This window comes from Mauremys mutica, chromosome 11 (assembly GCF_020497125.1).
Source record: "Mauremys mutica isolate MM-2020 ecotype Southern chromosome 11, ASM2049712v1, whole genome shotgun sequence".
In the NCBI taxonomy this organism is placed as follows: Eukaryota; Metazoa; Chordata; order Testudines; family Geoemydidae; genus Mauremys; species Mauremys mutica.
Genome location: NC_059082.1, coordinates 13,269,570 through 13,285,798, shown reverse-complemented (window position 1 = coordinate 13,285,798; position 16,229 = coordinate 13,269,570). Strand labels below are relative to the sequence as shown.

At 45.7% G+C, this 16,229-nt stretch overlaps 1 protein-coding gene across 3 annotated transcripts in view; it reads right to left on the bottom strand.

The window, feature by feature from the left end:
- The window catches only part of AGBL1 (AGBL carboxypeptidase 1), a 376,382-nt gene that overhangs the window by 334,650 nt on the left and 25,503 nt on the right, over window positions 1-16,229 (bottom strand). For 2 of the 3 annotated variants that reach the window (XM_044981250.1, XM_044981251.1), the window contains exons 3-5: window positions 14,963-15,109; window positions 13,843-13,974; window positions 10,617-10,710 (exon numbers count right to left, since the gene is read on the bottom strand). In XM_044981250.1, coding sequence (XP_044837185.1) covers window positions 10,617-10,710; window positions 13,843-13,974; window positions 14,963-15,109 — 373 coding nt within the window. Of the gene's footprint in view, window positions 1-10,616; window positions 10,711-13,842; window positions 13,975-14,962; window positions 15,110-16,229 lie in introns of those variants that run through there. The other variant, XM_044981253.1, reaches the window with a different exon arrangement.

Sequence of the window (16,229 nt, the reverse complement as noted above, 5' to 3'; positions counted from 1 at the left end):
AGCTGAAGTCCTAGTCACACTTGCTCTGCCAGGCAGAGCTGAACAGACATAGCTGCACTGGGAAGTTCTTTAGGAACATTTCCTAGTGTAAAAAGGATCTGCCTTAATTGAATAACTGTGGGATCTTATTGCTATAACTATTCCCTCTGATCATCCCCGCCCTATCACGTGTTGATACCCTTATCTGTATTCGGACTGTAAGCTCTTTGTGGCAGGGACTATGCTTTCCTTTGCTCTGTGAAGCACCTGGCACACTTTGGTGTCATACCAATAAAAATCCAAAATCCATACAATCAATATCTCTAGCCTGGGAGCAGACTACTGGACCAACATGGATGTGCTGACATCCAAGTGTGTGGTCTGAGTTTTATCTGCTCACGCTTTTCCCGCCCCTTATCAGGAAACGCATGTCATCATACAGCTCAGCACTCTCCGAGGGAGATTCTTCCTTAGTCTCGTTGACACATGGGAATGGAGCCAAGCAAAGAGGCAGGGAGAATGCTTGCTTATCTCCTCCATGGCGAGAATTCAGATAGGGTTCACATAGAAACTTCCTCCATCCAGTCACAACCCCCTGCGGATGGGGCGGAGTGGAGGGGGGTTTGCTCAGTTAGGTCATAAACAAAACAAAGGGCTGACAGCCTATGGTTTCCTTTGGTGCAAGTGCCGCAGCAGCTATAGCTAGCGGACAGTCTGGCTTCCCATACAACTCTTGCTAATCAATATTTCTGCTTTCCTGGAGCTTTGCTGTTGACCCCTTTCTCATACACATACAAGGTCGTGTGAGCACATCACCCCACCCTCGCTTGCTCCTTCCACAATCCAGTTCAAAGGATGCCCTTCCTGTGCATAAAGCAGCAGCCGTTCATAGATTTCTACTGACTGCCACATGGATCATCTCTGTCTCTACCTGCTCAGATGCCCCCTCTCCCCCACCATAGTATCTGAGAGCCTCAAATGTTAATGGATTTTTCCTCACTGCACCCCTGTGGGGTAGGAAGCATCATTACCCCATGTGTAAAAAGGAAGAACTGACACACAGAGAGACTAAGGGTCCAGTTTTCAAAAGGACTCAACACATCAGATGCTGGGGGTTCTTTTGAAAATCACGCCCTTATTTTGGTTCCAAAATGGGCTCTAAGATATTTGGGAAACCAGGCCCATTTGTGTGTGCTGAGCCCCTGGCTCCATGTGATTTGTCCAAGGTCACACAGCAAATTTGTGGTACAATCAGAAACTGAGCCTACGCCTTCCACATCCCAAACCAGTGCTGTAACCATACAACCATCCTTTCTCAACTGACACCAGACTCTTGACTTCCACTTCTTACAATGGGAGAGCCATCTCCTCCGCTGCTCCACCTCATCCACAATCCATCTATTTTCAGAAATTATCCAGAGGCTATTTTCTCCTTTCACTATGAAGTACCTCCTGACCCCTCTCCCTACTGATAATTAGTACATCACCCTATTGCTTACGTATTATCTAACTCGGGGAAGCACTCTGGTATTCAGCTTGCATGAAAGATCCTATATGAAATAGAGTTGAATATCTCATTAGACTGGGCAAATAATGTCTGTGGTTGGATGGAAGATATGCCTGAAAAGACATCATGCAAGGTCAACGGGGAATTACAACAGCTATAGCCATTGGGTGTGAAAGTCAAGACACGGGGAATAGCAAGACCTTGCCCTGATGCCATCTTTTCAAACATAACCCAATAGGCCAGCGAAGGGGATGATATAATGGGAAAGCAAAGAAATTCCTTGACTAGGAAGCATCAGATCTTTCTAACCCCAACCATTCAATTTCTGGAATAGAAATGAAATGGCCATTGATCTCCGTGAGCTAAATCAACAATGATCTTATCTCCTCTGGAATAATACTACTGATGAAGTGAGTTAACTTGTTCTTTCCCATCCCTTTTTATAGAAATTAAGTTAAATGTGGAAGTGGATTTCTATCTGTTTGTCAAATATTGTATACAATGGTTTTTGAGAGCTGTTTAACTGTGGTAATTGCATAACACTTGCTTGCATCCGAAGAAGTGGGTATTCCGAAGAAGTGGGTATTCACCCACGAAAGCTCATGCTGCAAAACTTCTGTTAGTCTATAAGGTGCCACAGGATTCTTTGCTGCTTCTGCATAACACTTGTGGCTACCAATAGATGGCACCAGGCTTTCTGTACAAATTTATTTGCTCCTGCCATCTGGAACAACTTTCCTGTGCAGTATTTCTCTCAGCCTCATTGACTCTCCATCTATTTCCAAATCTCATCAGAAAGAATCTCTTTTCTCCCTTGACTCTGCCTCTTAATTTTTCAATTTCTCTCTCCTTCTGTTATTAACAGTACATGGCCAATAACAGATAATTCTTCAGTGTAACTATATTTGCAAAGCATTTCTATTTCTGAGCTAGCACTGATATGAAATAAGATTTTATTACTTATTATTAAGGCAGGTTATTCAGGGAAGCAATGTAGGCTGTACAAGAAGAACCTAGGATGAGGAACTGCATAAACAAAGTCTCCTCTGGCTCAGACCTCATTTGTCCTATTACAAGGACTCATTACATGACATTCAAATGCTGCATTTTATTTACTTATCCCAATGATGTACTCATCTCTGTTCCATGTCATCTAAGATATTAACCAAAATGAATAGCCACTTGGTATAAAGGAGAATCTTGAATGGACCATTTTTCCCTCTTCTGTTGACATCTTCCATCCCTCTCCATCCAAACAATATCTACCAGTTTATTTAGTAGGATGTTCTAGACTAAATCCCATGTCAATCAGACCTGGAAAGAAAGCATGTAATTCTGCCAGTGACATAGTCCAGGAGACATTTTTCAGCCCCTCCTCTGAGTTTTCAACATGGGTCAAGTAGCCAAATAGCAACTTCCAAATAAGTGGGAATTAACCAGTGATTAATTCTGATCACATTCCAGCAGAATTATGTGTTAGCCTCCAATTAAATACCCAAACAGCTCAACATGATTAACAAGAAATCACAGACCAACAAGAGGAATTAAGGATGATTCGCCTCCAATCTCCTATCAAAACCCATTGCCAGATAAAACTCATGCATAAAGCTGTCAGCTGGCTATTCCTCACAACACATCAGTCATGGCAGCCGCTGTATCAGGTTGCCGAGGAGCTAATCAGCATGTCAGTGTGCTGAGTTCATTTCTCATGCTCAAAATATTGGCTGGTGGTGGCCAGAGAGAGGTGGGGCAGACATGTGCTTCCCCCTTCTGTTCAACCAGAGCACTGAAATTTCAGAACAACTGGGAAATGGAGTGTGCTACAAATGTACACAGGAGTCAGCCAGCGATAGAACATAGCTCCTATGATTAGCAGAGTTAAAGGATGGGGAGCTCAAACTGCTTTCACTAGGTCAAGTGGCCAAAGCATCTCCTCCAATGGTTGGGTGCCTTTCATGTATCTTTCCATTAGTTGTAACAAAAGCTTTGCCCCAAGAGCTCGGGAATAATTCCAGTACTGTCGTCAATTCTTTCTGCTCTACCTGAATGACCCGCATCTTTTCTCCTTATATCCAAAGTGGACATTGATCTGATGCCACTATGATGTCTCCTTTCCTTATTAAAGTAGGCACCCAATCACTTTTTAACCAGGTCATCCTTCAGGAGAACGCAACATCACCGCTTTATCTTGTCTTAAGAAGTGTGCTTTGAGAAGGGATGTGGGAGGCTGCTTGGAGCAGAAGAGGGGAAAACCAAAGTCACTGTGATGTGTGCAAGTAAAATATCTCTTATAGAAAAGTACTGTTCTGTGTCTATTTCAAGACTATTGTGAAGCCACCATCAGTGTTTGCACTTCTATGTCTCAGCACTTCATGTGTTTCAATCCCATTGTGACATTCTTTGATGGTCAGTCACACATGCGAGATCACTGAACACAAACCCAATAGAGTGACTTGCAGGCTTTTGGTTTGTGATTTTAATTTCTGTTCACAGCATCACATTGGGAGTTCATGCTTCAGCTGACTAGCCATCATGACCCCCAAATCTTTTTCATGACCCCCAAATCATTTTCAGTCACTGCTTCCCAGTAGAGAGCCCCATCCTGTAACTATGGCCTACATTATTTTTTCCTAGATGCATACATTTACATTTAGCCTATTAAAAAGCATATTGTTTACTTGCAACCAGTTTACCAAACTATTCAAATCACCTGAGAATCTGATTTCCATGACTCAAGAAGTGACTGAATCAGTTCTCTTTGTGATGGTACCTTCCATAAGGCTTTATGGAAATATGCATATGAATGTGTATATAAGATAACTAGAATGTGTTTTATACTTCATATGCCATGTAACATATCTCTGTAAAGGTTATGATCTATTGGATCTATTAATCCTATTTGTATGCATGTACCATTTTTATATTCGAAGTTATGAATATTGGCTGCATACTTGTTTGATTCTAAGTAGGCTGTAGTGAAGCAGTTGGTCGGGTTCCTGAGAAAAGACTATTCTCAGTAAGTGCCCAATCCAGAAACACAAGCCAACAATGAACTTGGAGACACCAATACACATCTGGGCTTTTCCAGGAATGTGGCTTGGCTGGTAAGGAACTCAGTCATGCATGAACATGTGACTTCAAAACTCCATCTTGGAGCTGGACTTTGCATAGGAGAGGGGAGGGGGTCTCCACCCACAAAAATAAAGTCTATTTAAGCCCGTGGGAGGCCACTCCATTTGGTCTTCAGCTGGCTAAAGAGGGAGCCTCTCCACCCCCCAGGATACTTGAAAGAAAGTGGAACAAAGGACAGTGTGCAAGGGGTGTGAGTGATTGCTGGACCCAGGCTAAAAGAAGATCAGTCTGTAAAAGGGAGCATTCTGGAACTGGTGAAGATCTTATCTGTATTCAGTTTGATTAGACATAGATTTGCACATTTTATTTTATTTTGCTTGGTGACTTACTTTGTTCTGTCTGTTACTACTTGGAACCACTTAAATCCTACTTTCTGTATTTAATCAAATCACTTTTTACTTATTAATTAACTCAGAGTATGTAACCTGAGGGAGCAAACAGCTGTGCATCTCTCTCTATCAGTGTTATAGAGGGCGATCAATTCATGATTTTACCCTGCATAAGCTTTATACAGGGTAAAACGGATTTATTTGGGTTTAGACTCCATTGGGAGTTGAGCATCTGAGTGTTAAAGACTCTGTGAGCTGCTTTCAGGTAAATCTGCGGCTTTGGGGCAAGTAATTCAGACCCTGGGTCTTTGTTGGAGCAGACAGGAGTATCTGGCTCAGCAAGACAGGGTGCTGGAGCTGGCAGGGAAGGCAGAAGTAGAAGTAGTCTTGGCACATCGGGTGGCAGCCTCCAGGGGGGGTTCTGTGATCCAACCCATCATATCTTAAGAAGTTCTGGCTACAAAGCTCCAGTGAAGGTTTTCCACTTCTCTCACATTCTGACATGAGTTACTTTCTGGCACCACAGTATTGCCAACCCCAAGCTTTCAAAAACCAGGTGTCAGCCCCCAAAGAGTCTTAAGATTTTTTTTTTATTTTTTTTTTAAATTTGTCTTCTGATTTTTGAGCTTTCTTGGGGGAAGGCATCACATTTTCAAGCCTTCCTCAGCAATCATGAGGGCTGGGATGCTTTCATTTAAAAAAAAGACCAAAAAAAACAAACGGAAAGTGAGATTCTCAGAAACGTTTATAGGAGCTAAAAATCACAAGAGTTGGCAAAAATAGCAATGGGCAAATACTACTCAAAGAATTTTTATAAGTCAAATGTTCAACTGAATTAGCTTTGGCAGGGCTGGCCACTATGCAAGTGCCCCCTCATGGCCTAAGATACCTCTGCTGTGCTGTTTTCCCCTTCAATAAACTCCACCCTGTCTCTTTCAGTCTCACGTCTTCCTAAGAGTCTGGGCTACTTAGGTACATTTGGCATCATCTTTTACCGTTTGCTAGGACACTAGTCCTTCCACCATGGAAGAAGCCCACATAATTTTGACAGAAAATGAGAACCACTCTTCAGGGTTTAAAAAATCCTATAAAATTTAACAGAGAATTCTCTCTGCCATAGAACTCTACAAGATGGATAAGAAAGTCTATTGAAAGGGCTTCAGTTTCACTTAAATTCAGTGGAGCCTTATCAAAGTTCTATAGAACCCTGTGGATGTTTGTTGAATTCTATAAGACTTTTTCATAAAGTTTTGCCTTTTCTTCCCAATATGGCTACTTTTGGGTAGACCCACACAATCATGGCATAACAATGTAAGTACCTTACACACCCAGCTGAGACCAACAATGTCCATGAGTTACAGTCTAAGGGGGAATTAAAGCCACTTGGTATATACCCTGGTAGAGGTCAGTTGGGGCATGGAAGAGCCTGTGTCTAAATAACTCATGGCTTTGCCACTGTGAAAAATAAATAGCACTATGTATCTTGTTTCCACATCTTTGCTGGCTTAATAAATAGCTCTGATCCTGGGGCTCTACAGGCCGGACTCTTAAAATGACCTTGGTGCTTGGTGCCTGAGCTAGTAGAATCAGAGTACATCCATGAGAGAGGACATAGTAACTGGAGTGGATGTATTTTCCATTATGCATTCCTGGCAGCTGATCAAAAAGTAAAGGTAACATCAGCCCCCGGGGGATGCCAGCTGTTCCTTCCTCCCAGCAGCAGGGCAAATCCTGGTGGCATGTAGCTATAAAACTGAACGAAAATGTCAAGGGCAGGGAAAAGGGGAGGATCAGAGGCTTGTTTGGAATGTGACAGTGAGGAAAACCTCCCCAAATAGCCCAGGTTACCCCCTTTGTCTCTCTTCAGGTTCCAAACAGGAGCTGGAAAGAAACCCAAAAACAAACCTACACTCTCTTGCTCAGCTAGCTCTACCATAGGAAACTACTCTCCCTCTGCCTCGCCAGAGATTTCTAGTTACAGCTGACCAGAAAACAGAACATTTTCACACTCTTTCCCCACACCCACACACCCTCCAGTTTCTGATTAAATGTAAAGATGCCGGAGATTTTCAGACCATCATTGTCTCTGGAGTCTCTTAGAGCTGAGGGAAAAGGGAATCTCCAACCCTCCTTGCACTTTGGAGTTCCAATGCTAGACTCTAAATCCACACCAGTAGTCTCTGAGAGGACTGCCCATGGCCCAGTAAACCAAGTCTCTGCTTCTCTGTGGAACAGAAGTGAGAGCAAAACCTTCAAATGGGCTGGAAACAGGTGCAGCCTCTCTCTCTTCTGAACAAGAGGAAAATAAAGCCTTTCAACAAGCTGTGAACAAACATACTATTTAAACCAAAACAGGTTTATGCCAAAGTTAGTAGCATTTCCTCTAGTGAAGAGCAATCTGCCTCCAGTCCAGCCATGGAGATGCTCAGCCACTCCTATCTCCTTGCTCTTAAAATGTAATTCGAAGTATGTGCTCCAGGCTGGCCCCCTGGGAGGCTAAAAGGCTTCTGCTGATTCAGGTCCTGCTGGTTAACCTGTGTCTGGCCACAAGGGCCAAGGGCTGGAGCATGGGGATTGCTCCTTCCAGGACTCAGATGCCACATTCACCTGTCATCATAGGATGACTACAACTCCCACAAGGCACCACGGCAGCTCAGGCAGACACAGATAGAATGAAACATTTTGATTAGGCTCAATCCAAACCAAACCCAAATGCTTGGGTTTGATTTTTCCAACAGAAAAATGACAACATTTCAGCCAAAATCAAAACTGTTTTCCATCAAAAAACACTGACGGAAAAGTTCACAACCAGCATTAGTGAGCAGGATAAAGGGAAACAAGATGAAAGTATTGCTGATGACGAACTCAAATCATTGCTGTCAGAAAGAAATGCACTGTTTATTAGCAGGTCCTCAGCTTGCCCTTCTTCTCCTAAAGTGAAGTCTCAGCCCACTTCATAGTGCACCTCACAAAAACCACCTGTATGTATATATTATTGTGAGCAGCTTTCAGCAGAGAGCTAGTAACTAAACAGGGCCATCGAGACTGAACTCCCCATGAAGCCCAGGTAAGTAGAGGACAAAGGAGGAAGGTTTCATTGCCTCCTTCTGTGCCTTATCTGTGCAGTGGGTAAATAGAGGAGTTCAGTTTCCAGGCCAGCTTTCACTGATACAAAATTCACTAGCCGTGCTCCATCATACTGAACTGATATGAGTTCAAGTGCTATTACACTCACATTCGGAGCTAGAAAGTGCAGAGTTAGACAATCGTGCTACTATAACTAACACTATTCTAATCACAGGCAGCAATTCCATAGGAAGGACAGGGGATGGGAAGGGAGGAGAATTTGCCTACTCAGTTAAGTACAGGCATTGTCACATTAATCACTTCCAATTGCTACAGTATCTGAGCCCAGGCGCTCTGGAGTGAACATATTTTGGGTCCCGCAGCTTCATGTTAACCAATTCCCCAGTGAACCCGAGTCTTGAAGACAATGCAAGGCCTGAGAGGAATCTTGGAGGGGGCTCGGACAGCCTAGGAAAGTAGGAGACAGTATTCTCAGAGTGGGTGGTATCAGAACCACTCCGCAGGGAATGTCCTGCACTCCTCCCAGGCTCAAAGGGAGGCTCCATGGAGATTACAGAAGCCGCAAAGCCGCTCCAGGTATTTAGCACACTATTGGAAGGCCGAAAATGCAGCCACAGCAGAAGTTAATTGAGTCCCACTAACAAGGCAGCTGCAGGAAGCTGTACATCTGTCGGGCCCGCTTGGTCTTAAGAACCAAGCAGCTAGCAAAGCAAGCAATTCAGCCAGATTCCAGAAAGCCTGACAGATGTAGGACGAGGAGCAATGTGTGCCGTGGTTACACTGTATTTAAAGAATGACAGCGTCATGAGTCAAGGTGTAAGCTGATCACCTCAGGTGGTGGGAAGTGATTCAAATCACTGCACTATGAAAAGTGTATAATTGGCCAGGTGCATTATTGTGAGATTTGGGCTGGTTGTTCTGTCACCTTCTCCTAGAATACCAGGTATTGGCCCTTGACAGGGACAGTACGCTGGCCCTGACTGACCAATGGTCTCATTCAGCATGGTCAACTGATGACCCAGTTGGTTCGGCAAGTATCAGAGTTCCAAGACCATGCACGTCCATCTGCTCTTCCTCCCTTCTAGACTTTTCGGCCTATAACTAGTGCCCAGCATGTACCCACCCTACCTGCCAACCACAGGGCCACTAACAGCACCCACACAAGGGCCACCCCCTCCCTCTAGTGCCACAGACTCTCCTGTCTGCCTCTCTATCGTCCGTGACCCTTGCTGAGACCCTTTCCGAGGCTGGAGCACCCACAGGAAAAAAAATAGTGGGTGTTCAGCACCCACCGGCAGTCCTGCCGATCAGCTCCTTCCCCTCCCTCCCAGTGCCACCCGCCTCTTGCTTTCAACGGCATGCAGGAGGTGCTGCGGTGAGGGGATGGAGGAAGGGCGGGGCACACTTGGGGGAAAGGGTGGGGTGGGAAGAAGCAGGGCGGGGTGGGGCCTTGGGGGAAGGGCTCGAATGGAGGCAGGGCCTGAAGTGGTTAGGAGGTTGAGCACCTGTGAGAGTGAGTGAACACCGTGTGTTCAACAAGCAAGTATTGGAGCATGTGTCTTTGTGTGCGAGTTGTGTACACCGGGTACTATGTGAGCAAGCACATGGCTGTGTGAGCTGTGCACACTGGGCACTGCACAGACTTGTATACTGAATATTGCACAAGCAAGCTCATGACTGCGTGCCTGGCTGTGTGAGCTGTGAGTATAGGGCACTGCACAGACATGCATAGTAGCAGCCTGCGTTCTTTCTCTATTGTTTGTAGCAGGCTGGGCAGGTGCAAAGCCGTTGGTGTTTGTTATCCTCACCCATGTACTCCTTCCCCATTACAGGCGTGCAGGCCTCATAAATCTTACCCTGAGAACTGGCTGGGGACAGGGCCCGAGCAGACAGCTGCATGGCTAATTTTAGTGGCAAGCTGGAGAAGCAGAGCAGGTTTAGTCTCTATAGAAAAAAGTCACTTTGAAACAACATTTGCCATGTGCTTAAAAATAGACCCAAACATTAGGATTTTATGGGAGGTGGCAGGGGTCCCAGCCCATTAAAAGTCCCACATTGGGCCAATCACAACTCTCCATCTGAGACGGGCTGGGCAAAGCTCTGCTTTAAGACAAATCACTGCATCTTTCAGGTCAAGTGGAGCAGAACCCTGCTGCAGAGTGACACAAAGGGCTTGTTACCATCAGTTGCTGAGAGGGGCTGTCTCCACCTTACGCCTCACCACACTGGGGAGAGAGGGACTGATGCTGGGACCTGAACTCCATTCCCCAGCATGGCAGTGTGATGCATCAGGAATCCCCAGGGCCCAGTGGCAATTCGCTGAATGTTTTTGTACCTCTAAACATGTTCATTTCACGTTTGCCGTGAAGTTGTGTCAGTTCTGATTTCATTTTCTTTACAAGTGGCACCAGCCTTTCGGTTCCAGACACCCCTAGAACTTTAGAAACATTTGGCTCCAGGTCTGGCTCTGACCAGTGCAGCTTGTTCTAGCTCTGATCTAAACCTGTTCATCCATCTGTATATTTGGCATTTTAACTACACTCGGACAGACCCAAATAGACTCCCTTGTAGCTGCTGCCTACCTGACTGTCCTGGCGTGTTTCTTGGTGTAAGGAGTGATGACTTTGAAAAGCAGCTCCATGGTGCCATTAATGCCCAGTTTGGTTCCTGCAGAGACTGTGACAACAAAAGAGACAGGGGGTTAAATCCAGAGCAGTAAGCTTGGGTTGCTGGAGTAACAGGTGGAGCGGTGAAGAGAGGAGGAGCTGCTGGGATTATTAGCAGATTCTCTGGGCTTCCAAATGGGTCTCTTTGACCATTTTACAGATGTAGGAACTGAGGCACATAGAGATCAAAGGTCACAGAATGACTCACAGGCAGATTCAAGACTAGAACCCCATTCTCCTAACTCTCAGCCCTGTGCTCATTCAAGTAGCTCACAGTTGCCTCGTCATTTGCAGAAGAGGTTGCACTCTCTAGAGACAGGTTAGGGTTAAATGGGGCCAACCAATCCACTCACAATTTCCAGGCGCAATTCCATGCACGTGGAATATCTCCATGGGGCTTGGAGTGAGATAGGAGAGAAGGATTTCTTTCCTTTCTGCACTAACCCCGTTTTTTTTTTCTGCTCTTGGGATAGGTACTTCAGAGTGCAGATGGAGCCCCTCCTCAGCCACCGCTATCTTTAATTCTTCCCTTGGCAATGCTGTTAACTTTTGCAGGCAGAAGTGGCGTGTCGGGGAAAGGGCTGCACAGAAATTGGCTGCTTGGCTTTAAAGCTAACAGTCCATCATCAAACCTCCAACCTCACACGGAGAGGGGAGAGCAGGGGAGGTTCAGGGGCTCGAGGGCGTGAAGCTAATAATGGGGGCTCTCTAGGTGAGCAGGGAGGGCATACAGCCCAAAAACAGGTAAGTGCTTTGAAAAAGGACAGATTATTGTCCTAACAGGGGGAAAGAATGAGAAATCAACATCCCCATTGGCAGCCAGCGGGAGTCTTGGATGCCTGCCCAAGGCTGGGGTTTTTGGCTGCTTTGTAAGTAACTATCCCCCACTGGTCAGAAAGCTGCCAAAGGGCCCATCAGCGTATGCGGGTCTCAGCCAACTCATCCTGCTGATGGAGAGTCTTGGAAGGCTCCCTGGCTACTTTCACAATAGCAAACTATTCATTGGGACAGTGCAGCGTACAAGGCTGCTTAAACGCCGCTCCCTGCAGATTGGGGGGCACGCTGCACACAGGGCTGACAGCCCACGCTGGGAAAGGAGCAACCCAGGACAATAAGCAGCTACAGTGAGATCTTAATGAGGCCAGGCTGGCTGCTTAGACTCCTACCCCCAAGGAGCCTTCAGGGTGTTATATGCTCCTGGGTTCTCTACTGCTCCAGTCAATTAGATGACTTGGAGGGAGGGAAATTCTCCAGTTCTTCACCACATCAGTAAAAGCCTCGGCCTATCCCAGAACAACGCCTATGTCCTGGCTGTGTGCAGATGTGGCACTGAACTAACAGATCCAGTGCTGCATGGGGTGAAGGAGGTAGGACGTTGTGAGGCACTGGGGTGGGGTTCACCAGGGGAGGTTGTGCAGATCCTAAGGATTAGGCCTATACGGCACAGCACAGTAATGAATTCCCCCTCAGGCCCTTGGTGGGACATAGGAACTCAGTGACAGGAGAGATTTTGAAAGATTTTGACTATGAAATTGGGGGGGCAGTGGCAACTGGGAACAAAACTTTTGCATTTTTGCACCAGCTTCTTATAGAGATGCTTAGGTACTATTGCAGTGGGAGCTTAGGGTCACTTTAGTGAACTAGAGAGTGTGTTTTCAGGGCTCAAGGTCCTGACACTAACGGAAAGGGTTAAAGGCCACGGTGCAATGGGCTAATGTCTCTGAATTGGGATGCAGGTGCACTTAATGAGAGCAGAGGGAGTGTGGAAAGCGGCTCAGTGTGGGAGGCAGCTCTGGGTGAACCTGCAGCTCTGTAACCCAAATTAAGACACATTTCAACTGCTGTCTCTATTACACTCACCCTTTCAAATGCTGCTTATCTCAGGCAGAGGGACTGAATGCTGGGAGCTGGCTGCCTGCCTGAGAAGGCCCATAGCGTAAGGCCAGCTCCTGTGTAAATACAAGACCTAGAGGGCTGCCAGCCAGTAATGTTAAATCTTAGGAGGAAAGATTTGGAAAGCTGGATGTGTACAGCTTGGCCAGCCAGTGAGGGGAGAGGGGAATATGACAACCATCTAGAGTTATCTGCAGGGTGGGGAAGTAGCCAGGAGGGAGAGGAAGTGGTTAGGTGATGCAAAGGGATGCAACAGGATGAAAGTGAGCAAAGGAAAATTTGTACTGCCTCTCAGAAAATGTTTTCCCCTGGGGAAATATCTGAATGCACAGTGGTCTTTTGAGGGATGAGCTAGGAATCCCAATTCTTGAGTCACTGAAAACTGGAGAATACAAGAGGGAGGATGGCTCGGTGGGTATGGCTCTAGCCAGGGACTCAGAAGGTCAGGGTTCAGTCCGTCACATACTTCCTGTGTGACCTTGAATAACTCATTTGTCTTTGGGTGCCTCAGGGTACGTCTACACTTACCTGCCGGTTCGACGCGGAGAGTTCGACTTTTTGGAGTTCGAACTATCGCGTCTGATCTAGACGCGATAGTTCGAACTCCGGAAGCGCCGCGGTCGACTCCGGTACTCCACCTCGGCAGAAGGAGTTGGCGGAGTCGACGGGGGAGCCGCGGAGTTTGACCCTGCCGCGTGTGGACGGGTGAGTTGTTCGAATTAGGGTACTTCGAATTCAGCTACGCTATTCACGTAGCTGAATTTGCGTACCCTAATTCAAACCCCCTTCTTAGTGTAGACCAGGCCTCAGTTACCACTCTGCACAATGGGGATAATAGTACTTTCCTAACTCACAGGGGTGTTGTGAGCATAAATGCATTAATAATTCTGAAGAGGATAGTATTAGGGGCCATGTGAGAGCCTAAGACATCTAGAATGGATTGAAGGGAAGGATCCTGCATCATCTGGACTAAAAGTTTTTTTATTTTTTTTACATGGCTGTTTTCTATCTTCTATAGTCTTTGGGTGAGTAAGTTCACTGAATCTTACAGTGGAAGATCCCTCTGAGAGTTACCTTTCTATGAGAGCATACCAAGAACTATGTTAGCTGTTGCATATTCCTATCTGTTATCAATAGGCTTGCTTATAGATGCACATCTCTGTAGCAGAGGGACCATTAGCTTCCATTGTAGCAACTGCAGAAGGAGCTCAGACTCTCACTGGCATGATAAATGGAAAGGAGCACTTACCACTAGAGGCGTAAACCCGCAGGACCCAGAGACAGTGGATGAGATTCAGGTGGTGAGTCAGATTTTTCCTTGCCAAGCTCAGTGTCACATCAATTGCCTCCAGTTTCTGCACTTTCAGCCCAAACTTCCTGTCTGTGAAAGCAAACAGGAACGAAAGGATGGTAAATAAAGAGTAGCTTTCACAGTGACACAAATGCTGCATGCTGTGGTGTAATCATGCCAAATCCTTCAACAGGAGTTTTATAGGAAAATCTCAAAGCATTTACAAACAGCATTTATTACTAAGGCCTCACAATACCCCAGTGAGGGAAATCAGTATTCTCCCCCTCACTTTTACAAATAGGTAAGATGAGGTACAGAGGAGGCTGGTGACTTGCCTGGTGTCACATTTTTCACATGCAAAGAACAGCCATGTAATTTCAGTTTCAATGACCTATTTTAAGTTAAGGGAAACAAGACAGAACTAAAGTAAAGTCTCCACAAGAAAGAGCTATGTGGGTGCAGCTCCTCTATAACATGCTGCCTCAAAGCTCTGTCTCACAAAACGGCAGCTGTTTTTGCAGATAGCCAATTGCCAGAAATGTAGAGGCGCAGGATATAGAAAACAAAATCATAAAAATGGTAGAGCTTCCCAGATAACTCACATCCTAGCTGTGCTGCAAACACTGAACAACAATCTCTCTGATGATAGAGACACAGCAGCAAGTGAAATATGGTTTTGAATGTGTTATTGGGATACAAGAAGCAAGTCACAAGAGAAAGAGCCTTTGTAAGTGACCATGTTTTGTATGGGAATCACTTACTACCCAGCTGGGTGTTATCAGTGACACAAAATGCTGTTCAGGAGCTCAGAATAAACTCCATTATAGAATCTCTCTGACCTGGATCTCCATCAGCTGTGTTTATAGTCTTAGTACAAACTTCTAGCCACTAGGGGGTGAAACCATTATGAGGTCTTACAACACTCTGTCCCACCCCTGAATCACCAAGCCAGCATTCAGTGCAATGTGTCCTGACTTGTTAAAAGACTCGCAGATTCCAGTACTGACCTTTACTGTGACCTTTGGAGCCTTCTGCTCCTCCCTCCCCCATCCTTTAAGTAATAATGGCACAGCAATACCTCTTTGGCCTACTTTAGCCAGCAGGCGAAGCAGAGGTAAAAGGATGCTGTAGTCTGGCTGGGCTGTCTGTGCAGCGTTCATCAGAGCCTGCAACAAAGCTTCACTCCCCCCTTTGCTGATCATGTAGTGAATTCGTCGGTCTGTTCCTAAGGGCAGAAAATTAAAAAGGAGGGAGAGTCAATAACTTTCCTGTCGCAGAGCTTTAAACATAGCAATAAGTGAACATTATATGAGTCAGAGGATGCTTAGCAGACCTAAAGAAGCCCGCTACATGACCCTTCTCTGGTGTTTTCTTGCTCAGACCATTATAAATATAAGGGCATTTGCAATATGTACATCTGGACTTGGATTGCAAACACCCCCCAGAGTTTGGAGGTGTGGTTCAGGCCCATCTCTGCTCTATATCAAAACCATGTGTGATACTGCTTCTTTCTCCAGCTGCCATTATCTATATAAGCCACCACCTGGTGAAGCTTTCAGTGTGCATTGAAATGGGCTGGAGAAGAATCAGCAGAGACACTGACAGATTTCAAAGGAGTGCACTGTTCCATGATCTTTCCCTAGATATTGTAAGTTAAATAAGTGAAGGGAAAGAGTTTCAGCAGTGCCTAACATAGGGGAATGAATCCTAGGAAAGCTTAGTTTGTCAGCCTCCAAACAAATAAGGTCTCCAGAGAAACCAAGTGCTAACCCTCTGGGTACTACTGTGTCAACAGCTCATAATCCAGAGGCATCTTTGGCCAGCTGTGAAGTTTTCTACTGGAAACCCAGGCTGGGAATATTGTGGAAGCAGTACATTCAGTCCCTGGGGGGCTCATATCATCCACAGTGAATCCATCTAGCTGATTGAAGAATGATATAGACTCCAACACAGTGTCACAGCTGCGGTTATGATGTCTCTGATGTGTTGGAGTTGGGAGGAGGGGGAGAGTGTAAAGTAGGAGCATATGAGGCTTGCACTAGGGATGTAAAAACTACACAGAGAGAGAGAGAGCCCTGTATTTTGGCAACTAGAGTTAGTTGGAAAAATTTCAACTAAAAGGAAATTTTGATGAAAAATTGAGGTTAAATGCTCTGCTGGCAACTTATTTTCCCTTCATGTGGCCTGGACACCTTGAAGAATCATCTTCACTGTGAACATGCAGATAGAGGAGACTTTGAAAATAATGTAGTCTCTAGGGTGGGTGGGGGGGTGTTGGATTACTACACCCGTGGAGAAGATTTCATACCACTGAAGTGAAGCTGAGTAGAAGCTGTTCATTCCCC